The sequence below is a fragment of the Malaya genurostris genome, chromosome 3 (genome assembly GCF_030247185.1).
Source record: "Malaya genurostris strain Urasoe2022 chromosome 3, Malgen_1.1, whole genome shotgun sequence".
NCBI lineage: Eukaryota > Metazoa > Arthropoda > Insecta > Diptera > Culicidae > Malaya > Malaya genurostris.
Window position 1 is genome coordinate 289,003,841 of NC_080572.1, and position 24,323 is coordinate 289,028,163.

Genomic DNA, 24,323 nt, shown 5'->3' on the forward strand with positions numbered 1-24,323 from the left:
ACATCAGTGGGGCTGATCCTTGTAGTTTTTTTATAAAATATTTTTTATTCAGGCCATTTTACGTACAAGCTTTACGTGGCCGATTGAGCCATGTTTTCATTAGATAAAATAATTTTTTTGACCATTGGATCTCGTTGTCACCCTTTTTCTAGGGGGAGAGGAGCTTCCATTTTTCACCCTTATTCCGAATAACGACGTATCGTTTTTTCGATCGTATTTCATTCGTATTCCCAATAACGCTTGCAAAATCAAAGGTAGCTAGGATCCTTAAGCACGATTTCAATTTCGGTTGCTGCTGGTCTAACTTTGCAGCGCTTGAAATCAATACAAATTGTCTTGTAGGCCAAGTTTCGACTGTGTCGGATGAGATGCAAGCACGAACTGACTTCGAAAAATTGGTTTTCAGAAAAATGCGTTTAATTTTTTGTTCTCAAAAAATATTTTGACAGTTTTGTTCCGATTGAATTGAAATTTTGACACAATATTTTTGAAATCTTATGCAAAATGTAAAAAAACGATAGAAAGGTTATGCAATCACTTGAAAAACCGACTAGTGAAAATTGGCCCGGAGGTTCAAGTGTCATATACCATTCGACTCAGTTCATCGAGCTGAGCAATGTCTGTCTGTGTGTGTGTGTGTGTGTGTCAAATAATCTCATTAGGTTTTCTCGGAGATGGCTGAACCGATTTTGACAAACTTAGATTCAAATGAAAGGTCTCGTGGTCCCATACGGAATTCCTGAATTTCATCCGGATCCGACTTCCGGTTCCGGAGTTATACGGTAAAGTGTGTTCAATATTGTACACCGTCACTTAAAATATTTTCGGATGCAACAAACATTTAAATCGTAATTTAGACTGCTTACTAGTAGAGTTTGTGTGTCATGTTAGTTGGTAACCGTACGATCCGACTTTGATTATACCGGTTCTCGGGTTCCGGTGCCGGAAGTGCATATAATAGTGAACCCACTTCGTTTTCTTAGAGATGACTTACGCAATCAAAGCACTGTTTTATTCTGTATTTTATGCACAAACAATCTCTTGGTTTATTTCAAAAATCGAAGAGAAAAAAGTACGGGTGTGTAATGTCAGAGACATAACTGGATGTCGTGAATACGAATATGACACGCTTTATTTATGCTTCCGAATTCGAATTGGTAGTTCATCGATTGTTTGAATTGTGCAACTTTCCCCTCTTTCATTACTAGAAATTTAAACGATGCGCCTAAACTAAATTACAGATTAGTTACATTCAACAGCACGCAGACTAAATTCTAAACCCATATTCCAGAACTAAGCTCTAAAACATGAAGACGATTTTTCGCCATAACTACCAGAATGGGTTTTATAGAGTACAGTAAAGTAAATTTCCGCATAATTCTTTAGGAGTATTATTATGGTTCTAAAAAGAACCGAATAGAAGAAGTCTGGAATAAATAACTGGATCCTGAGCTCAAGAACTAAATTTAGAACCAATAACAGACTCAGAATCCAGTTTCAATTCTAGAATTGCAATTTCGAAACTCAAATTAGTTCCGGAATACAGTTCCAGAATCCAGTTTCAGCACGCAGGCTCTGAATTCTAAACCTACAATGCGGAACTACAATCTGAAAATTGAACTTCTCGTTATGACTACCGAAAACCAAATGATGGCAGGTGCTCTCTCCGTCGCTGATGGTTTAACTCCCGCGATGGCAGTCTGCTCGCCTTGAAGGCCAGCAAGCGAATGAAAGTTGCTACCTGAGCGTTTGAGGTTTTAACCACGCAAAAGGCGCTCTCTCCGTCGCCGCTGGTTGATGGTTTAACTCTCGCGATGGCAGTCTGCTCGCCTTGAAGGCCAGCAAGCGAATGAAAGTTGCTACCTGAGCGTTTGAGGTTTTAACCACGCAAAAGGCGCTCTCTCCGTCGCTGCTGGTTGATGATTTAACTCTCGCGATGGCAGTCTTCTCGTCTTGATGGCCAGCAAGCGAATTATATTTGCTACCTAAGCGTTTGAGGTTTGAACCACGCAAAAGGTGCACTCTCCGTCGCTGCTGGTTGATGGTTTAACTCTCGCGATGGCAGTCTGCTCGCCTTGAAGACCAGCAAGCGAATGAAAGTTGCTACCTGAGCGTTTGAGGTTTTAACCACGCAAAAGGTGCACTCTCCGTCACTGCTGGTTGATGGTTTAACTCTCGCGACGTCTGCTTCCACCAAACGCACGAAAAGAAATGATCGATTTTCGACCACGGTTCCCCTTTTATACGCATTCAGTTGAAGATATGTGCCTGACTACCTCAAAATCGTCGTCCTTGCGCGAAAAATCCAAGCGAAAGTAAAGAGTTTTCCGCATTATTTTGAAATTTTGAGAAAACTTAATTTTTGAGTTGTTTGTAGTTATCTCACACTGTTCAAAATATTATCCTAAATTCCTGATCAAATTTTTTATGAAATGGTGAAAGAATTATGTTGCTACCATTAATACAAGTCGAGATATTCACGATTAAGTTCTGCCCATTCTTCCATATGGCTAATTTTGAAAAGGCACCCCATAGTAAAGTAAGTCGTATTCGCGACAAAACTGTTTGTTTATTTATTTTTCACTATAATAAACAGTAACTATAGACCAATCCACGTGCGAATGTGTTGGTGTGGCTATTCTCAGCAGTTGAAAGGTTGATGCTAGTGTGAGTATGTCGAAATAACCCAGTGAATTTTGTCGAGCCGCATCGTGCCAATTATTGAAGACATATATGCAATAAAAAACACTGCAATGCCAAGAGAACAGTTGAGAAAGACATAAAATCGTTCATGAAACTCTATATCATGCAATGGAACTGTCTTCTACTTGGTTCATTAGTTCATAGCTTACGAAATTCTATATGCATTTTTCGCAGTGTATGATTATGAGTCAAAAATGTTTTACCTCAGTGTAAAATTGAACCCACAACAAACTTTGACTTCGGCTCGCACACATTCTAATTTCGTATATGAATAGATCTGCGCACTCTGCATCGGTGTGAGTAACAGAGACGTCAAATTGCTCAATGGTGAACTTGTTCTTACCCTTCAGTGTTGCTAGTTTTATAGAAAACTCGTTAAAGTACATTGTCACTCTGACAGTGTATCATGACAGTGTACCGAACGATGCAAAATATGTCCTTGAAAATTTGTCGAAGTATGCCGTATTATAATTTGTATTTGGTAATAATACTAAACAACGGGATAATGAAAAGCAAAGTCGGAGTACTATATATATGAGGACTTTAGCCTCCTGTTTCATCAGGTTTTGAAGCCGATTTTTCAGTGTACATTTTCTGACACTAAGAGCAAATTCAGCAGCTAGAAGTTCTATATGGAAGATCTAAAATAGAACAGAAACTGGAACAAACGTATCCCCAGCCAGCCGTTCTAGTTTTATTTATTCGACCAGTTTTTCTGTCAAATTTAAAACTGGTCTACGATGCTGTTTTATTTTTTATATATTTGAAACATGAGTAAAACACTGCTGGGGTTGCCAGTTTTTCTTGTTATAAAATCCAGATTTAAATTTTGTAACTGACATAAATTATGCATCTAGAACTAGAACACTACTGAATATGCCCTGATAATCCTGCCAAGTCAAGTCTCGAACACACTACCTGGAGCTTGCGAGACAAACACTTTATACTCTGAACCTGTTTTTTCTTAGAATGAGACCTCTGGATCTCAGTCGACACCGTGAATACACTTTCATGTAATTCAACATATTTCAGACCAAATCAGCTTGAAGCCTATTCACAACAACTACATTGAATTGGAAGATTTCGGATCAAACACTGGCGGAACTGATTCAGCACAATTTGCAGTACTTTTGTTTTATTCGAGAAAAACTACGACGATTTCTTGGATAGCCCCGTCATTTCTTCACTCACCTTCCACAACCAACCGGCAGTTTCCTCATCTTGGGCCGCTTTACTAGGAATCACCTCATGACAGTCCCTGCGAACCGAAAAATGAAACATTTTAATCGATTTTTCGGTGTTTAGAATAATTTAGCATGGACTACTGAGACTGAGATTTGGAATGCTATTCAACTGACATTTCACTTTCGTCGAAGCTTGCACAGTACTTACGCGTAATATTTGCCCGTTTCGTGAGCCAAACCTTCATCCAAAGCCGTGTAGATACTGGTTTGGGCACCAGCCTGTGGTGTTTTCAGTACTAGCGGCATTATGGTTCTCACCACGAAACTGTGAAAAAAGTAGTAACAAATTCAGTTGCATTCTCAGACGCAGATCCTGTAACTCACTTGTCCAGTAGGAAAAATAACGATCCCAAATGTCGCTGCAGTTCTGTGTGGACGGATCCCGGATGGACCTGTTGGAAAGTGTGTTTTTATCTGCACTCGATCAGCACATCACTAGACCGGTCAAAGCACTCACCGCATAAGTTGTCACTCCACTACCTTCCAAGCGTTTGGCCAGTTCCTTAGTGAATAACACATTGGCAAGCTTACTTTGGCCGTAGGCACCGAAGGCACTGTAGGATTTCTCACTGTTCAAGTCGGTCCTGTTGATTCCGCCGAACTTGTGCGCCAAACTGGACAAATTCACGATCCGACTCGGAGCGGAGCTTTTCAGACGATCCAGCAGAAGATTGGTCAGTAGGAAATGTCCCAAATGGTTAACGCCCAGTTGCATCTCGAAGCCGTCCTTGGTTAGTGATTTTGGACAGGCCATCACTCCGGCATTGTTGATTAGGATATCTAAACGGGATTCTTCGGCTAAAAATCTAAACATTAGTATTATTAGTATTACTTTTCGTACTGATCGAAACACATGAACATCCCCTACTTACTCCTTCGCAAAGTTCCTTACTGATTTCAACGAGGAAAGATCCAGCTCTCGAACGTGAATATTCTTGCTTCCGGTTTCCGCTATCAACTCTTGTCGGGCCTGGTTTGCCTTCGGCAGTGACCGACAGGCAATGTAGACTTTACCACCACGTTTTAGCAGTTCTTTCGCCGTTTCCTTGCCAATGCCGGTGTTTGCACCGGTGATAAGAATTACCTTTCCATCGCAGCGTGTTGGCTTCCTAAATTGTCCGCCCTGGATGAACAACCTGTGGATGTAATTTGGTCAGAAGGAACATGTTCCATTGAATGCCTGAATCTGAATCGAACCTAATCAGCCACAACCCAACGAATCCAACTACCGAATATCCGATGATGTAAGCCAGTGAAATCATTTTGACGATTGAATCCGCCCAGTCGGAATCCAGTCACTTTTTACGAAGCTATGAATATGCTTTTATAGTACATCGAAAATTGAGCATGTGTTTTATCGGCACTCACTAGTTCGCGATTAGATTAAACTTTCATACATATGAAACGGTTGTCACTTTTGCCAAAACGAAATTAGTATTCGAACTTTTGATCCTCCTGGATTTAATTCCGTATAACAACCCAGAATGAGAAAACTTAGCTGTTGATTATGATAATATTAATATTAATAAAATATTCATTAGTATCAATTCAAGTTCTTTGAATGCTGTCGTATGCTAACTTCTGACAATGATATGAAGAATAACGCGTATGACCCAAAGTTCGTGTGAATGGGTTGGAGTGTTTTCAGAGTACCATTGGAAGCGAAACATTGGCCCTTATTACCGGTGTCACTGCACGGTGAAAACCAAGTGAAGTGACTGTGACCCTTATTATGGGTATCACTTCACGGTGGAAATCAAGTGCAGTGAATGTAGATCCTTATTACGAAAGTCGCTTCTGTGACAAAAGTAATTACTTGAATGAACCGGATGTCATTATGAACATCACGCCACCAACATTTTGTTGGAAAAATTAGTTTTTTTCCACCACAGTGATCACTTCACTATGCGTGATACTGGTAATAGGTAAAATCAAGTGAAGTGACATGTAAGTGAAGTGAATGTGAAAGTGGAGTGAGAACGGTAATAAGGGCCATTTTTACGTGAATACGTCAAAATTTACCCTGTTGAAGAATGGGTAGAACTTAACAGTGAATATTTAGAATTGTACTAAACGCATCAAGATATTTCTTTCTCCATGCCATAGGAAATATGATCAGCAATTTATGATTAAAGTTTCAACAGAGTGAGATAACCAGAAAGAACTCAAAAGTTAGTTTACTTTTATAGTTGAAACTTTTGGAAAAAATTAACTTATCACGCTTGCTTGTCTTTTTTTGCCCTCGGACAATGGTTTCGAGGTAGCCTCAGTCATCTTAAACCCGCATAGCGTTTTGACTACCTGGGCAGCCATGGCCACTAGACGGCTACCAAAATAGATTCAGTGACGGTTGTCGAATTGGATTTGACAACCGTCTCTGAATCAGTTTTGGTAGCCGTCTGGTGGCCATGGCTGCCTAGGTAACCAAAACGCTATGCGGGCAGCAGTAAAAACAGACCTTACACACTTAGAAAATTTCGCAGAATTGAACGTTCGGTAATCAGTTCGGTAATTAAATTGATTACCGATCGTTCGGTAATTGCTGAGCTGTCAAACAACTACCGTAAACTGTAAACCAAATGAATCTAACTGATTGTTCGGTAATTCCTTCCAAAACACTGCACAATCCGTCGAGTCCACCAGAAATTACCCTCGAACGATTTGTGTAGGCAGCAACTGGACAAGTGATACAAAATTTTTTTTCTTCCTTTAAATAAACAAAAAGCGAGATGCTGTGTTCATGCGAGAGATGCTGTGTTCATGCGTGAGTCTCGTGTGGCCGGTTCTCAACCGGAACAGTGCCCACTGTTCTCTGCGGTCCGGGCGGTCCGACCATTTGGCCAGATCGCCCTTGATCTTGGGCAGAACCCCCGTTGCGGCCCTCCAGTGCCGCGTGAAGTGCTCGACGAGTTTAACTCGGAACAGTGTTATGATGTCAGCAGCTGGAGTTAGATGGGCGAATCTTGGGGCTTCCCTGCCCATAGCCGCAAGGAGGTCTGCTTCTTCGTTGCCCGGGATCCCGCTATGTCCAGGAACCCAGCATATTGTGACTTTGTCGCCACAATATGTTTCGATTGCCTTCACAAAGGGGTGTCTGGATTTTCCCGTCTCCAAAGCGGTTATAACCGCCAAGGAGACACGCAGCACTGCGTTTGGGCCGCACACTCCGGTACCCGTGCCCGCGTCGGTGCGTGATCCGTCGGTGTAGTAAGTCAGTATATCTTTAATCCTGTCCGAGGTTAGCTGAAGGAAATCGCCTTTAGCAGCTGCTGGAAGGGGTTTGGCTCCGGTGATTTGTGCCATTGAAGTTTCGAGTTTGGGAAGGTTTTCCTGGTATCAGGGTTTCTTCAAAACTCGATGTAGGAGAGCCAGTTTTTTGAGTTTTTTTTCTGTGAAACTTTTATGCACCTGTTTAGCTATTTGTAATAGCAGACAATCTCCTTCGGCTGTTCTCTCCAAATCACCCAGGGATCTGCGGAGTATGATCCAGGCAGAAAACCAGCGGAATGGGAGGAGTCCCGATTCAACGCAGGCTGCCACGACTGGGGTACTTGGGAGAAGATTTGAGGCGTTCCTAACGGACCTGTTGTAAGTGGGGGCAAGAACCTTTATCAGGTTGTCCCGACTCACAGCCGTTGCCTCAATCCCGTAAAATCCCGGCCACTCCATATCAGTGATTGGGCAATGTTAATCGCCTTATGGCGATTCCATTGGGGATGCCCTTAACTGATGGTCCGTATCAGCCTAAGTAACCGAATGAGTCTTTTCAGGGCTACAAAGACTTAAACGGTCAAACGGTATCAAATCAGCTAATATTTACGTCAATCTCTCGGTTATGTCTCTGGCATTACCTACTCCAAGTTTTTTTCTTATTGTCGAAGTTCGAACGAACAACAGCTTATAATTGAATGGTCGTCACTTAAAATAAATCCATATTTCATTTCGGAACAACAGGGTAAGAAATATTTAAAATATTATGCTGTCTTCTAGAGAGAAAATTCAAAAAAGGAAGAATTTCTGTTCACTTGTGTTGAAACTGTTCAAAATTGGAAAGGTTATGCAAACTCGTGTTGTTCTTATTTATTATTCAAAGAAAAGTTTTTTATCGAGTTAAAATAAACTTTTCTGTAAGAGAGGGTCAAAAAGAGTCTTTGAGGGTAAATAAGTCAGGTGCAAGTGAAATTTTAAATTTGATTAAGTGTTGTTTTTGTGAATTCCTTCACAGAAGTGGTTTAAGAGACCGCAGCGATCTGTTTATTTTTCATCTGTTAAATCCTGTGTTATTTTCCAGAATTGAAGTTTAGGTTGATTTCACCAGGCTGAGAATGTTTCTGAACATAAACATAGCGAGGCACCTCTTGTCGATGATAACGCAAAAAGATGAATAATTTGATCAGTGTAGACTATGTTCGATGTACGTTCTACCATGTTTGACTGCGTGTTAGAGTGTCTAAAAACAAGATTCAGAGTAGCGAAATGGTAGTCCGTATGCACGGAATGCATAAGAACACAGGTTCGAGTCCTGTCTCTGAGCGTATCTTTTCCTTATAAATCATCTTTTCTGTCAGTTTTTCATTTATTTGGCTTCTCCAATATATGTTTCCGCTCAGTTATGGCAAACACTGAACTTAATTATGGCGGCTTTCACACCAAACTAAATTAATTGCGGTAATTTTGAATTTGATGCTCAATTTTTGTTTTGTTTTTAAGTACTTCGTCAAGTTCATATGAAGGAAACGAAACACCTCTCCTGAATAAGCTAGAAAAACATCGAAACCCAGTGGATTATTTGTTGATTATTAGTTGCGAACTAGTTACGGCGATTTTAAATTTGTTTTGTGTTTTGTTTGTTTCGATTTATTTTCAAGTACTTTTTAGTAGTGGTACTTCATTGACTTAATTTGAACTTAGTTCATAACTTCTTTTGAAAATAGCAAAGTACTCAAGAAAATAGAATTTAACGAGAAATTCGAAATTACCATAACTTATTCAAAATTTGTAACAAATATTCATTGGGTTTCGAGTTGTTTGCATACTTCGTTAACTTCATATGAATTTAGCGTAGTACACGAAAAAAAGAATTAAAATGAGCTAAAAAATCAAAACCACCGTAACTAATCAACAACTAATAAGCAACAAATTGTCCACTAGGTTTGATTTTGTATTTAAAGCTTATTTAGGAGGGGTCCTTCGGTAACTGCATATGAACTAAGCGAAGTACTCAAAAAATATATAAATAGAGCAACAAATTCAAAATCCCGTAACTAATTAATAACAAATATCCACTGGGTTTCGAATTGTTTTAAGGCTTATTTTGAAAGGAATGCCATAGTAACTTAGCGAAGTACTCAGAAAATAAATGAGAAACGAATTCAAAACTACAGTAACTAATTAGCAACAAATTATTTATTTCATTTCTTACGTCAGATAGGTTGGTTGGAAATTGTGCGCTTTCTGTACCCAGTGAACCTCTTTACAGGGAAAAAGCACTCATCACCATTAACAAACCCCTGATAAGGCAAAGGATTTCACCGGCCTTGACTAAGAGACGAGATAAATGAAAAATCTATTGAAAAATGTGAATGTTTTATTTTCGAGTTACAAAATAAATTAAGAAACGAAAACGATCTCGCAAATTATTGCGATTCTCCTGTCAGTTTACTTTGAATCAATTCTTTTACCAAATTCCAACAATCTACTCCATCTTTATAAATTTTTACTGGAAAGACCAGTCATCTTTTCGCTCACCTCCCACAACCAGCGCGCAGTTTCGTCATCCCGTCCAGCTTTGCTGGCTTTTTTCTCACAGCAATCACTGAAAAAAAACGAAAGTTCCGATGAAAATCAACTCACTTTCGACTTCTTTCTTGTAATACTTACACGTAATATTTCCCACTCTCGTTAGCCAAATCTTCGTCCAGAGCTGTGTAGAGACTGGTTTGGGCACCGGACCGAGGCGTTTTGAACGCTATGCTCAGGAATGGTTTTACCCATTTGCTGAAAAAAGGAAGAATTACTAGATTACTTCGACATGCGCCGAAAACAACGATCATCAGCCCCGAACTTACTGCTCAAACAGGAAAAAGAATGAACCCATGTGTCGGGGAAGCTCGGTGTCAACCGCCCCGGGATGGACCTGTGGGAATTTACGTATGAATTATTATTCATTTGACTGAAGAAATCCCCGTTCTGTCTGTTGCACTGTCCACTTACCGCATAGCTAGTAACTTTAGTCCCCTGCAAGCGCTTAGCCAATTCCCGTGTGAACAATACGTTCGCCAATTTACTCTGACAGTAGGCAGTTACTTGATTGTACGATTTTTCACTGTTCAAATCCGCCTTGTTGATGGAACCGTAAACATGGGCGAGACTTGAGAGATTCACGATACGACTCGGTGCGGATGCTTTGATGCGTTCCAGCAGTAGATTCGTGAGCAGAAAATGTCCCAAATGGTTGACGCCAATTTGCTGCTCAAACCCGTCTTTGGTTAACGATTTTGGACAGGCCATCACTCCCGCATTGTTGATCAGTATATCCAGGCGGGACTCTTCGGCTAAAAATCTAAATTTGTTTGTTTGTTTGTTTGTTATTGACTTCATCGAAAGAAATCAACACCTGCTGGTTTACCTTTTCGCAAAATTCCGCACAGAATCCAACGAAGAAAGATCCAACTCTCGAACGTGAATGTCGCTCCGGCCAGTCTCCGCTATTAGTTCCGATCGAGCCTGATTCGCCTTTTCCAGAGAGCGACACGCAATGTAGACCTTTCCGCCACGTTTCAACAGTTCTTTGGCGGTTTCCTTGCCGATTCCGGTGTTCGCTCCGGTTATCACAATCACTTTTCCGTCGCAGCGTGTAGATTTTCTAAATTGGCCTCCTTCGATGAACAGTCTGTGAGGCCGATAAAATGCATAAAGTTTAGAAAAACCCAATGAGACAATAACATGTGGAACGACGAAAAAACATTTCCGATACACGAATAACGTTGAACAAAAGAGAGTAAAACCAAAGATAAATAATAAAGACATGTAAGTGCATATAAATAATTTAAAAAAATGTGGTTCGTTCCCGGTACCTTCTGAAATAACCGCACTCACCGCTTGGTGGAGCTCGAGATCAATTGCATTGTTATCATTTCAACTAAAGTGTGCCATAAAATCTCAATTTATACAAATGAGCTACCGAATCGAAAGGGTTCTCACGGTTTGACATTTGCATTATGAAAGCGATGATGGGAACTCAGCAGTGCAACCAATTTATCACCATTGGTGCCAGTTTCACGGAGGACCGTAGATGTGCGCCAAAAAAAATCGTGACTGTCATGTCTGGAAATTCGTTTGTGGTAAAACTATTCCACAAACAATGCCATAGTCGTTTTCTGGATGTGTAGGAGACTTTACATAGGTCTTTGATAATATTTTAATGGTTCTGAAAAGAATCGTTTTGTGAAATTTATCTGATTTCTACAACTGTTTCGAACTTTTTGCAACGCTTATTTTTCTACGCCAAAAACTGAATTCTGGACACTGAGGAACTGAAGTAAAGAACTAAATTCGGACCCTGTTACTGGCTCCAAATTCAGTTGCGAAATTCAGGCTCGAAATCCAGATCAAGAATTTAGTTCATAAAGTTAGTTCTAGGATTCTGAAACTGAACTCATTTTCAGAATCCTTTTTCCAAATATCATTCTAGTACTCCATTCTGAACTTGAATTAAGGAACAGAATTCAGTTCCAAAGTTCCAGAATCCAAGTTCGGAATTTAATTCACACCTGCAGATTCTGAACCAGTTTACCAGTCAATAAACTAGTTCTCCTCGGTGAACGATTAAATAATCAAAACCGAAGTAAAATAAACGATATCTTAGCTAATAGACCAGTTCAAAAAATCATGTTCCAGATTCTAGAATAGGGATTCAGCTTCAGAGTTTTAGTTTTAGCTTTTGAACCTGTATTCTAGAACTAAATTCTGAAATTGAAAGGTGAACCAGCACCCAGGTTCTGAATTCAGTTCCAAAGTTCAGTTTTGAAATTAGGCTCGAGAACTGGTGTCGGTTGAAGGCGGGAATAGAACAAACATCCAAGTAGTGATCTGTGTGTACGAAATTTAACGGTTGTTTGGCAAAGTGATCGCCGAGCAGAGATGCCATGTAAAAATTTCAAATATCTTCAATACACTTATGCCAGCGCTTGATCCAATCCTCGAAACATTTTTTCAATTCAAACGCGTTCCATGGAGCGATTTCTTGAGTCGACCGAATAGGAAAAAGTTGCAGGGAACCAAATCAGGTGAATTCGGAGGTTGCTGAAAGGCATTCGTTTCGTTTTTAGCCAACAAATCTGGTCTTTTTCGGCTAATTGCTTCAGGCAAGCGTCTCATAAGGCCCACATAATATTTCTGCAAAGTGGTCAAAGTTGATCTAACAATATATCATTCATTTATTTTTATACGATACTAGCTGTCCCTCCCAAAATTCATGTCTGGATAAAATTATTTCTTGAAATTTCGAATACTGCCGATTTTGAACGATATTCAGACTGCAGAATTATCAAAGAACCTAAGTTTTTCGCATATCAATTCAAATCTATCACATTTATTAATTGAATTCAGTACTTTGATTAAGTTAATCTAATAAATGTCAAGCACTCTCACTTTAGCCATAAAAATTGTTGGAATAACCGACGGATTCGCAGCAAATGACTGATGTCCAAATTATCGAACGGAGAAGTTAAGTGAAATGTCAAATGTCAAGTGAAATGTTGAATTTGCTCTCCAGCGGGGAAACCATTGAACAACTTGCCACGCGCCAAACAATAATTGAAGATCCATTGAGTGGAAAATTTCCGATTTCATACAAATCAAATTTCTATATTTTCTCCATTTTCCCGATGGATTTTACATATAACTTATATGCTATACTTTATATGGGAAAGTCGAGGCGGATAACATAAAAAAAAGAATTGTGTAAATTTTGCAACTTTGTTTTATAGAAATAGATAAGAGATAGAGATGTAAATTAATTACATTCAAATTTATTGTTGGAATCCGATTTGCCAACATAACAACGAATGAACGAAATGAAGAACACTGTGCTTTGCTGTGCATAATATACATACATAAATCTGAGAGTTATTCTCAATGGAAAATATTTTACCGCGAATCAACAAACTTTAGAAAAGACAACTTTGCATTCAACCATTGCTACTCAGATAAAACATAAACCAGCCTCTATCGCCGGCTCCATCTACAACAAACACTCAGTGACCTCCGGACCGGGACGGACCCGGTTCGAATGGCAGATGTCCCTGAGAACGGCATGCAACCGAAACATGATTTCGTTCCGATGTTGATGCTGTTGCAGCTCTAGGTTTTCTTCCAACACATTCAAACTGCTTCAATGTCTTCACTATCAGCAGCAACAATTTTTCAATACAATTAACAAAGTAGTCGAGTAGTAGTGCTGTTTATGTTGTGTTCAGAAAATTGACCCAACTGAAGCTTGACATTTCCGCAGATCAAGGACCCAGTAAATTCGAACATCGGACGCATCGTGCACGAAAGCTTTTGATTGCGTTTCGAGCTTACATAGTGTATCGGTAGAACAAAAGAGTGAAGATATACCAAAGCAGAGAGCGGATATCCAATACTCAGGTGATGAGATATATCGGGGTTGGATTTCCAACCTCAAACATAGGGCCAGAGTTTTTCTGGCCCTAAGAGGCGAATGACCTAAAGGTTAAAGCCTCCATGATCGAGACAAAAGAATGTTTAACACTCTTGCACACCCTATCGGGGAGACGTCGGCTCGAAAATGCCTTGTTTGATATTCCTTCGCTCTGTTTCTCTAGCGATACATAATGTAAACATAAAGCTTTTTAAGGTCGACGCGATTGATGCAAATGGTGCAGAATTGTCCGATGACGGGCCGATCGAAGCGCTACAATCGGCCCTATATCGTGCTCAATCGGTCCGATAATCGGCCCGATGATCGGACCGATGCGGGTCGACAACATCCACCGGGGAGGTGGTCTAGTCGAAGTAGGTCGTGCCAAAGGGACGCCAATCATTAATCGAATCGATTAAACGCTTTTACCTGAACAGTTTGAATCCCACAGTGGCGATCACTGAGAATGCAACGATATGCACTAACGGGATCATTTCGGTGGTGTAGTTTTTTTTTCTCGCGTTACCCGTTCGAATCGAATTCAACCAACTGAAACCAAAAACCGAAACCGCGACGTATGCGAAGTCAATGAGCTACACTTCAACACTAAACTCGCAAACAAGTTTCTGTCGATTTCGTAGTGTGGTAACTATAGTCGGTGTACTGTTTTTTTTTTCACCCACGTGGGCTTCGCAGTGTGCTCATCTGAGACCCGACTGTCTGACTAGGCTTCTCACTAGAATACTAATTGGTGCGTTCAGTCGTAGAATTATGATTGTTTTTATTCTTACTTTAATTGTTTCGACGTTGAATTTGCAAGTCATTCGATGCGGTTTAGTAGTGTTTTTGCCTCAACGTCTTATCGCACACAGATAAGATATGGTGTTTAGAACCGGCATGCGTAGAAATATAATCCGTAATAAGTAAATTATGTATTGCTTTCGTCTGTCATGAGAGCTCTAGCTGAGGTGGAAAGTCGCGGACTTAGGAACCTTTTCCTCGTAATGGATTCTACAAACTCACTGTTTTATGTGCTAGTACTTCTCTATATCATAACTGAAATGACGTTAAATGACGGATGAAAATGTTGAAATATGATACATTCGACTTCAGAACTTATCTGCTTTTATGTCTTCCTTCGTATCTACAGATCTCAGTTGTAAAAGATATCGATTTTAGTTAGCGCATTCCCTAAGTGTTTCTTCGTTCTTAATCGTATTTTATACACACCCATATTTCTTTATGAAACTTTTATATGGTACTATTTCATATGCGAGAGAAAAAAACTTGCAGAAGGTAATGCCAGAGACATAAACGCGAGATTGACGTAGGACTGCACTCGAGATGTGTATAGATATTAATCGATTTCATACTGTTTGGCCGTTTAAGATTTTTTGTCGTGAAAACGACTTACTTTACTTTGGGGCGCCTTTTCAAAATTAGCCATATGGAAGAATGGGTAGAACTTAATCGTGAATATCTCGATTCATCAAAAATATGATCAGGAATTTAGGATACTATTTTGAACAGTGTGAGATAACCACAAACAACTCAAAAATTAGGTTTTCTCAAAATTTTAAAACAACGCGGAAAACTCTTCACAGGAAGAAATTATAAATTTCACAGGTGACATAATTCTTCAAACGATACAATTCATAACTACTGAACTTTTCAAATGTCACAATATTCTATTCGGACAGAAATTTACTGGCTCCGAGTGTAATTTGCACTCGGCTAGCAAGTGAATCTGTATGAATTTATATGCACGATTTACCAGCCAAGCAGATATGTGCTTCTGTGGCTCAGTCGACTAACTGGTGTGCTTTGTGATCTAATGTTTTTCGGTTCAAGTCACGTTGTTGCTGTCGATCTTTTGATTTTTATTCCTTTCGTTTTAAAGCCATGTAATTTTTAACTCACACAATTTTACACGTTCTTGAATATAAATTTGTGTGAAATATGACGCTCCATTTATGTGCATCTGATAAGATGTAAAATCACAAGAATTTTTCGAACTGTGTTTACTTTCGCTTGGGTTTTTCGCGCAAGAACGACGATTTTGAGGTAGTCAGGCACATATCTTCAACTGAACGTTAGAAATGGAGAACCGTGGTCGAAAATCGATCATTTCTTCTTGTCCCGGGCTGGCGGTTCAATGCATAGGACGCTGGTCTTACAAGCCAGTTGTCGTATGTTCAAGCCCCGACCTGGAAGGATTCTTCCATAGTACTAACCATGCAATGATTCTATACACTAAGAATCGGCTGCGAAGTCTGTTGAAACAGAAAGGCCAAATTCCACACAAGGAATGTAATGCCAGGACTTTGACTTTGCTTTGCATTCTTCTTGTGCGTTGGATGGAAGCAGACGTCGGTACGAGAAGATGCATTCAAACAGCGGCATCGGAGAGCGCACCTTCTGCGTGGTTAAAAACCTCAAACGCTCAGGTCGTAGTTCTTATTTGCCTACCAGTTTCGCATCATTTGGCACTGCGAGCGGATGTGTTGCGGTTTGTACGCGAAGCTAGTTTCAACTCAAACAAGAGCGATTGCATCATGTAACAGAGTTTCTGGTCGTTTGCATTGGAGAGAAAGAAAATGAAAAACGAAAAGTGGACAATATTATATAAAATCAACCGTTCTAATGACTCTAAATGCTATCTAAAGAACTATAAAGATTGCTTCTTTGTAAATCGAAAATAAAAATTAGCAGTGCAGTGCAAAACTAAGATAATTTGATTAGTTATTTTGCAATTTTCACAGTGCTTAATTCGCAACAGTGTTTAAAATCATTTATATACAATCAGTGTTTAATATCTTAGAGAATTACACAATTTGGCACAATATTGAAATCCGAAATGAAATAATCGACTTCAAAATTCTCTAAGGTGTTATTTAGAACCATAATTTTATACCAAAAAAATATGCGAAATTTTACTTCACTATACTGTATACGGCCCATTTTTCAACCAGTTGTAGTTTGTAGTAAACTTTCTGCAGATTTGCCATATAAAATGCATACCACCGACTCAGAAGCCATTCATTTCGTATTCGACTGTCGTTGTCATCGTGTTGATTATGGTGCGATCGAGGAATCTCCAAGCGAAATACAAAGCTTGTTACCGCAAGTGGAAGAAGCAGGAGACTCCAACAGAACACATATCAGTTTCGCATTCACAGACAAGTGGTAATCCTGGAAATCAGAGCTAATAAAAGTCGTTTTCATTGACTGAAAAATAAACGAAAATGACATAAAATTATTGTCACTCTCAGTTTCGCTTGCAAACTATGAGAACGAAATCCATGTCCAGTCAATGACATAAACGGGAAAGTAGTTTCAAAAAATTTTTTTTTTCTTTCATTTGCCCTTTCAGTCATTTGCAGTTTTCAGTGAAAATCCTATAGTATTCAGTGTCGATATTCAACCAAAGCTGTGAGAATTGAAAACGACAGAAAAAGGTTTCACAATAAGTTTTAACTGTTGGTGCTCGAATTTGTAGTTGTTTTGGTTTCCAAAGAAGTTCTGGGATGTAATTACTTCGATTTGCCATATTTTAGTCACTTTTTATAGCCAAGCGTCACATATTTTCAATACACCGATGCAAGAATGGAAATTTCAATTCTGCTGTTGCTACCTGAAGACGTTAGTTTGGTTTCGTCTTGTCATAGAGGAAAGAGTGACGTTGGCAATTATGCTCTCTCATTTTTTCGATGAGAAACTAAAATGCTTCGTCTCTCTTCGTTTGTTCTGGTGTCGGTCATTTGCGAATGAGACAGTAAAACATTGAAAATGAGACTGCTGAAATGGTTTCTTTCATTGTGAATGTGTGACAATTTTAAGCTCTGCTGGAAATAGATGACGGAAGTCAACGGTATCCATCGGAATTTGAACTCAACTCGTCACTCTCCATAACGAACGCCTTCATAAAAGGTTCTTTTCAGAACCACCATTATTTTATCATAATGAACTAAACTGGTTATTTCGTAATATTTGTGTGTTAGAATGTTTAATGTAACTAATCTGTAGTGTAGTTTAGGTGTATCGTTTTAAATTCTAGTACAGGGTCCGGCACTCGAAGTGTAACCAATTAAAAAGGCCATAAATTCAGTTTGGAAAATTACTTTTACTTAATTCAAAGTACAAAATGTGTAAAAATAATACAAAATTCAGAATCAATTCACTTTTGCTCGATATGACCACCTTTTGCCTTGACTATGGCCTTAAGACGGTCAAAAAACGAATCGCAAGCTGCCCGAATGTGACTTGCAGGTGTATTTTGGCCCACTCGCGGACAATTACTTTCTTCAGCGCCTCGAGACTGGTGTATCTTTTAGTTCGGACTTTGCTCTCCAAAATGGCCCAAAGAGAATAATCCATTGGATTCGCATCTGGTGAATTCGAGAGCCATTGTGTGGACGTGATGAAGTTCGGAACGTTGTTTTTCAGCCATTCTTGGTTCACTCGAGCTTTGTGAGACGGTGCCGAGTCCTGCTGAAACGTCCATGGTCTGCCACCGAAATATTTGTCTGCCCACGGCTTCAAAGCAACCTCCAGAATACTTTCCCGATAATATGTCGCATTTACCTTGACGCCAGGCTCGATGAAAACGATTGGAGAGCGCCCATCTGCGGTTACAGCGGCCCAAACCATTATCTGTTGCGGGTGCTGCCTCCTGGTGGCCAATCGATGACTCAAATTCTCGTATGAACGGTCGGTCAAGTAAACCCTATCGTTTTGAGAGTTTACGAATTGCTCAATTGGAAAAATTTTCTCGTCAGAAAATACAATGTTCGGAAATTGACCGCTTTCGGCCAAACGAAGCAACTCCTTCGCTCTCTCAAGTCTAACTTGTTGCTGCTTCGGTGTGAGATCATGCGCCTTTTGGATCTTATAAGGCTTGACCTTCAGATCAGTATGCGGCGGATGCTACGGTCGGATATTTTCAGTTCTTTTGCCATTTGATTGGCACTTCGTCGAGGATTTCGTTCAAGTCGCTTCTTCACTTTTTGAACCATCTCACGTGACGTTGCAGTCTTTTGATGACCACCTCCATGACGTTTTGCGATGCTACCAGTATTATTGTAACGAGTTATGGTGCGATAAACAAAAACTTTATTCACTTTAAGGTGTTTGAGCTCACGAACAATCGCTGGTTGTGATTTTCCATCTAAATATAAACCAATCACACTATTACGTTTTAAATCCATCACTGATTTTTTTTCGCGTTCACTTTTGGCAAAATGCTTTCTTGCGCTTGTAAACAATACAACTCCTAACTGTCATTTAGCAAATTTCTAGAGAGCTGATGCCCGTGCGTCAGCTGCGCGAGCGGTCTGAAGTTGGTTACACTTCGAGTGCCGGACCCTGTAGTGTAAAAGGGTAAAACTTGCACAATTCACACAATCGATCAACTAATAGATATTCGGAAGTATGAAGAAAGAGTGTCAGTTTTATTCGTATTCACGACACCCAGTTATGCCTCTGACATTACACACCTATACTTTCTAGTGCTGAAAAGGACCATTTGGAGTCCTGGAAAAGACTTTTTGATTACGGATAATTACGTTTGTATTTCAGGAAATAGGGCACCATTCCAAATCATTTGAAGGTTGAAGCCTTGACCTAGAAAAAATCATTACATAAATATAATCGTAACACAGGTCGTACAATCGCTCATATGTTTCAATATTTCATACATCTCAATATTTGAGTGGAAGAATTTATCAAAATGCTGCTCAGAATACATTTCTAGCTTTCAGACCAGCCAAACTGTGGAATTCTCTACGATATTAAAAACTATTCGGAACATTTTTCTCGAACGCAAAACAGCCAAATGCTAGTTTTATTCGCGCTCGTTTGGTGCGAATTTCGCACAGTGAAAACTGTGAAAAAAACTAAACAAATTATTCTAGATTTGCACTAAACTGATGATTTTTACCTTCGATTTGAAAAGAACTAATCGTTATAGTGCTTTAGATAACATTTAGATCCATTAGAACGAGTGATTTCGCATAATGTTCCCCATCGTTGTCCACTTTTCGTTTTCGTTTCCTCCAATGCAAACGACCAGCAGCTGGATGGCGCAATCGCTTTTGTTTGAAGCGAAACTCACACTGCGAACGTCCAATAGCAGATGTGCTCACTAAAGAGCTAGTTGTTGTTTTTCTGCGTTTAGGCTTGGGGAATGGAACCTCATAGTCGCCATTGACTGAAGCATCAGTTGAATAATGGCGGGTGTATTTACACTGTGTTGACGTAGATGGCAGCCTGCGCACTCGATGTGTCTCCGTTCATGGATGATCATAAACTGAACCTAACAAACTTATAACAGGGTCTACTTATAGATTCGGTTGCTTTTTATGTTTCGTGTTTGGACCTATTCTTTAACAATTTAATCAACATTCAGGGGTTTTGTCGTGAATACGACTTACTTTACTATGGGGCGCCTTTTCAAAATTAGCCATATGGAAGAATGGGCAGAACTTAATCGCGAATATCTCGACTTGTATTAATGGTAGCAACATAATTCTTTCACCATTTCATCAAAAATATGATCAGGAATTCAGGATAATATTTTGAACAGTGTGCGATAACCACAAACAACTCAAAAATTAAGTTTTCTTAAAATTTGAAAACAACGCGGAAAACTTTTTACTTTCGCTTGGGTTTTTCGCGCAAGGACGACGATTTTGAGGTAGTCAGGCACATATCTTCAACTGAATGCGTATAAAAGGGGAACCGTGGTCGAAAATCGATCATTCGTCATCTAACACTCGATGTGGATAGACGAATAACCTATTACGACTAATTTCGATTTTGTTTTATTTTTTATTCGCAGTTGTCTACCTACCCAAGCTATGGGTAAAAACCGCCATAGATCCGAGAAGGATCCAAAGGATGCTAAGCGTCTGAAGCCAAGTGATGTACAGGTAAACGACCGTTTGCTGAGTAAAAACCAATATGCTGATCTGCCAGTAGATGTCGAAGAGGAACTGCAGAAGAAGGAAAAAATGCCGCCTTTCTACCTGAAGGGCTTCCCACCAACTCTACGCTCGGATTTCAACACACTGATCAGCAAAGGACTACAGGCAACAATCCGTTTATGTACTGAAGGCTACAAAATAACTGTTCCGGCTTTGAACCACTACAAAGGAGTGGAATGTTATCTGAAGCAGACAAAAGCGGAATACTTCACACACGATATTGCCGCCAACAAACCTATGAAGGTTGTACTTCGAGGACTACCCGACATGATGGAAGCCGAACTAAAGCAGGCACTGTCGGAGGCTGGACTAAAGCCTTTGATGGTATTTAAAATGAAGCGCCATAATACGGACAAAAAGTTTAGAGATCAACTGTACCTGATTCATCTGGAGAAGGGCTCCATCACCATGAGTCAACTGAAAACGATTAAATCGTTATTTCACATAATCATCGAATGGCAAAAGTATAAACCTGTACATCGGGATGTCACACAGTGCACGAACTGTTTGAACTACGGCCATGGAGCGAGGAATTGCCACATGAAAAGTCGGTGCGGGAAATGTGCCGAACCACACAATACCAACGATTGCCTTCTAGATGACATCGCTGTAAAATGTGTGAACTGTGATGGCGACCATCCATCTACTAGCAAATCGTGTCCCAAACGTGCTGAGTTCACAAAAATTCGACAACAGGCGTCCCGCAAACAATCAACGCGCAAGAATGTTCCACAGAAGGATGAAGTTAATTTCCCACGGCTCCCACCGAAGAGGGATATTCCGAATTTGCCGCCACTTCCTCGCAGCAATCCAAAGACTTCAGCCGCTGGATCTCAAAAAGAATCTTCCTCAAGAATCCCTCCTGGATGGGGCAATAATCAACCACAAGCAAAGGATGACTCTGGTGATTTATTCTCTGCTGAACAACTGATCGTCATTTTTGAAACAATGACAACAAAACTACGAAACTGCAGAACGCGGTTAGATCAAATCAACGCCTTAGGCAAATTCATCATCGAATATGCAATATAATGGGTTGGTTATAGTAAATTGGAATGCTTGCTCACTCAGGAGCAAAACTGCTGAATTGTCCGACTTTCTTCAAGAGAAGAATGCCGATATTGCTATTTTAACTGAAACTCATCTTAAACCTGAAATTTCTATTTTTATTTCCAATTACAGGATTCACAGGCTCGACAGGGCAACTACCAGAGGAGGGGGAGTTGCCATTGCCATTAAACGATCCATTCAGCACAGGCTTCTGTCAGCCTTTAAATTGCAACTCATAGAAGCCATCGGAATTGAGATTACAACGACGATGGGACCCATCATCATCATTGCAGCGTACTGCCCCAAACAAACCAATCTTCGAGATGGTACGTGTGCATCATTGAAGCGAGATCTGGCTATGCTCACTCGACGACAGAACAAATTCATCATTGCTGGGGACCTGAACGCACGGCATGAGCTGTGGGGAAACAGAAGACAGAATCGAAACGGATTCGTACTTGCCGAAGATTACGAAGCTGGACAATACAACATCTTCGCTCCGGATCAACCAACGCGACTTTCCAGATCGGGAGTTCATTCCATTTTGGATATATTCATCAGCAACATCGCTATAGACAGCTCTCCGGTTGTCTTCAACGAGCTCTCTTCTGACCACTTTCCAGTAATATTGACGTTGGGATCTTCACCAGAAACAGTGCCTATTCAACCACGGAGGAACTATTATCGCACCGATTGGGTCCAATTTCAACAAATCGCCGACCAACTTATTAATATCAATGTTCCACTAGATTCCCCGATGGAAATCGATGCGGCCCTATCTTCCTTCCAGCATTCAATCACAGTCGCTCGTGATAGGACGGTTCCAGTACAACATATGCCGAGTTCCTCTCTTCAAATCGACAGTGTCATCAAGAAACTCATCCGACTTCGGAATATCTACCGGAGGCAGTATCAACGAACTGGCATCCTAGATAGGAAGACTACTTATAACAACTTAACTAGGATAATCCAGGAAAGGATATCTGAGCTTCGCAACAGGAACTTCCAGCAAAAGCTTCGAGAAATTCTCCCACATTCAAAGCCCTTCTGGTCCTTAACGAAGGTGCTTAAGAAAAAACCGAAGCCTATTCCTCCTCTGATGTCACCCCAGGACGCAGCTGAAGGAATACCTTTAATCACACCAGTAGAGAAGGCAAATGCGCTAGGCCAGCAGTTTGTGTGTTCTCACAATTTAGGACTCAACATTGTTAGTCCATATGAAAGAGCCGTTGCTGATAGCGTAGCTGAGGTTGACCAATCAGACAGCTTAGTTCCTGAGGAAAGTAGAGTCACTGCGAATGAGCTGATGGCTTTTGTGAAAAAATCCAAAAATATGAAGGCCCCCGGTTTCGACAACACATTCAACATTGAGCTGAAACATTTGAGTATTCGCTCATTTGTCTTCTTAGCTAAACTTTTTAACAGGTGCTGGGAGCTTGGTTACTTCCCTTCAATGTGGAAGTTAGCTAAAGTTATCCCAGTTTTGAAACCGGGGAAAGATCCTTCCTTTTCCAAGAGCTATCGGCCCATCAGCTTACTCTCTGCCCTATCCAAGCTGTTTGAAAAGTCAATACAAAGGCGAATTCTTGCTTTTGCAGATGAACAGGATATATTTCTGGAAGAACAGTTTGGGTTCCGGAAAGGAAGATCCACCATCCACCAGCTCACAAGGGTTAACAACGTCATCCAGCAAAACAAATCAGTGTCCAAAACGACTGCCATGGCAATATTGGATATTGAAAAGGCATTCGATAATGTGTGGCACGATGGACTGGTGTTCAAACTGCATCGGTATAATTTTCCCATGTATCTTATTAAAATTATCAAAAATTATCTTGCAGATAGAGCATTCCAGGTTTCTCTGAATAATGCACTTTCAGAAAGATTTACTATTCCTGCTGGTGTACCCCAGGGAAGTATCCTAGGTCCCATTCTATACAACATTTTCACATCAGACATCCCACCTCTTCCAGGTGGTGGTGTTCTGTCACAATTTGCTGATGATACTGCCATTCTTTACAAAGGTCGTGTCATTAATGCTCTGAAAAATAAACTACAGACAGGTCTGGACGCTTTAACAGAATATTTTACAAGCTGGAAAATTGTGATCAATGCAGCAAAAACTCAGGTCATCTTGTTTCCACATTCAAGATCTCCAAAACTTGTTCCATCAGACGAATGCAGAATACGATTCGGTGATGAGGTCATTCAATGGTCCGATGAAGTTATCTATCTAGGACTCACCTTTGACAGACATCTGATATTCAGGTCACATGTTGACAAAATCGTTCAAAAATGCAGCATACTCATTAGGTCTCTGTATCCGCTGATTTGTAGAACATCTAAACTATGCCTGAAGAATCAGATGGCTGTCTATAAACAAATCATCTACCCCGCAATTGAATACGCAGTCCCTGTTTGGCGGGGTTGTGCACGAACACACAAACTTAGGCTTCAACGCATTCAAAGTAAGATCTTAAAGATGATTCTAAATCTACCCCCTTGGACAAGGACTAGTGAAGTACATGAGATTGCCTCACTGGATATACTAGAACAAAAATTCGAACAATTCTGCACGAAATTTGAAGAGAGGTGCTCAATCTCTGAAATACAAATAATTCAAAATTTGTACGTATTAGGTTAGGGATAGTTATAAGTAGGTAGACATTTTATAAATAA

General features: G+C 40.1%; 2 protein-coding genes across 2 annotated transcripts; both read right to left on the reverse strand.

The window, feature by feature from the left end:
- Window positions 1-3,824: 3,824 nt before the first annotated feature.
- LOC131437260 (retinol dehydrogenase 12-like) lies at window positions 3,825-5,272 on the reverse strand. The gene is made up of 6 exons (XM_058606487.1): window positions 5,145-5,272; window positions 4,820-5,083; window positions 4,405-4,753; window positions 4,272-4,339; window positions 4,096-4,212; window positions 3,825-3,961 (listed from the first exon to the last, which is right to left on the reverse strand). Exons 1-6 carry the CDS (start codon window positions 5,207-5,209, stop codon window positions 3,853-3,855), a joined length of 972 nt encoding a protein of 323 aa, XP_058462470.1. The 5' UTR covers window positions 5,210-5,272; the 3' UTR covers window positions 3,825-3,852.
- A 4,244-nt stretch (window positions 5,273-9,516) lies between these two features.
- Window positions 9,517-14,623, reverse strand: LOC131437469 (retinol dehydrogenase 12-like). Its single transcript, XM_058606842.1, has 6 exons — window positions 14,041-14,623; window positions 10,576-10,839; window positions 10,161-10,509; window positions 10,016-10,083; window positions 9,828-9,944; window positions 9,517-9,762 (listed from the first exon to the last, which is right to left on the reverse strand). The coding sequence occupies exons 1-6, from the start codon at window positions 14,103-14,105 to the stop codon at window positions 9,654-9,656; spliced, it is 972 nt and encodes a 323-aa protein (XP_058462825.1). The 5' UTR covers window positions 14,106-14,623; the 3' UTR covers window positions 9,517-9,653.
- Between the last annotated feature and the right edge of the window lie 9,700 nt (window positions 14,624-24,323).

Bases quoted from the DNA above. Each gene is read 5' to 3' on its own strand.
- LOC131437260 (XM_058606487.1), bottom strand. From the start codon at position 5,209: ATGATTTCACTGGCTTACATCATCGGATATTCGGTAGTTGGATTCGTT. The intron at 4,754-4,819 runs GTAAGTAGGGGA...ACTAATGTTTAG, and splicing joins GTAAGGAACTTTGCGAAGGA to ATTTTTAGCCGAAGAATCCC. The intron at 3,962-4,095 runs GTAAGTACTGTG...TTCGGTTCGCAG, and splicing joins GAAACGGGCAAATATTACGC to GGACTGTCATGAGGTGATTC.
- LOC131437469 (XM_058606842.1), bottom strand. From the start codon at position 14,105: ATGATCCCGTTAGTGCATATCGTTGCATTCTCAGTGATCGCCACTGTG. The intron at 10,510-10,575 runs GTAAACCAGCAG...AAACAAATTTAG, and splicing joins GTGCGGAATTTTGCGAAAAG to ATTTTTAGCCGAAGAGTCCC. The intron at 9,945-10,015 runs GTAAGTTCGGGG...TCCTTTTTTCAG, and splicing joins TTCTTTTTCCTGTTTGAGCA to CAAATGGGTAAAACCATTCC.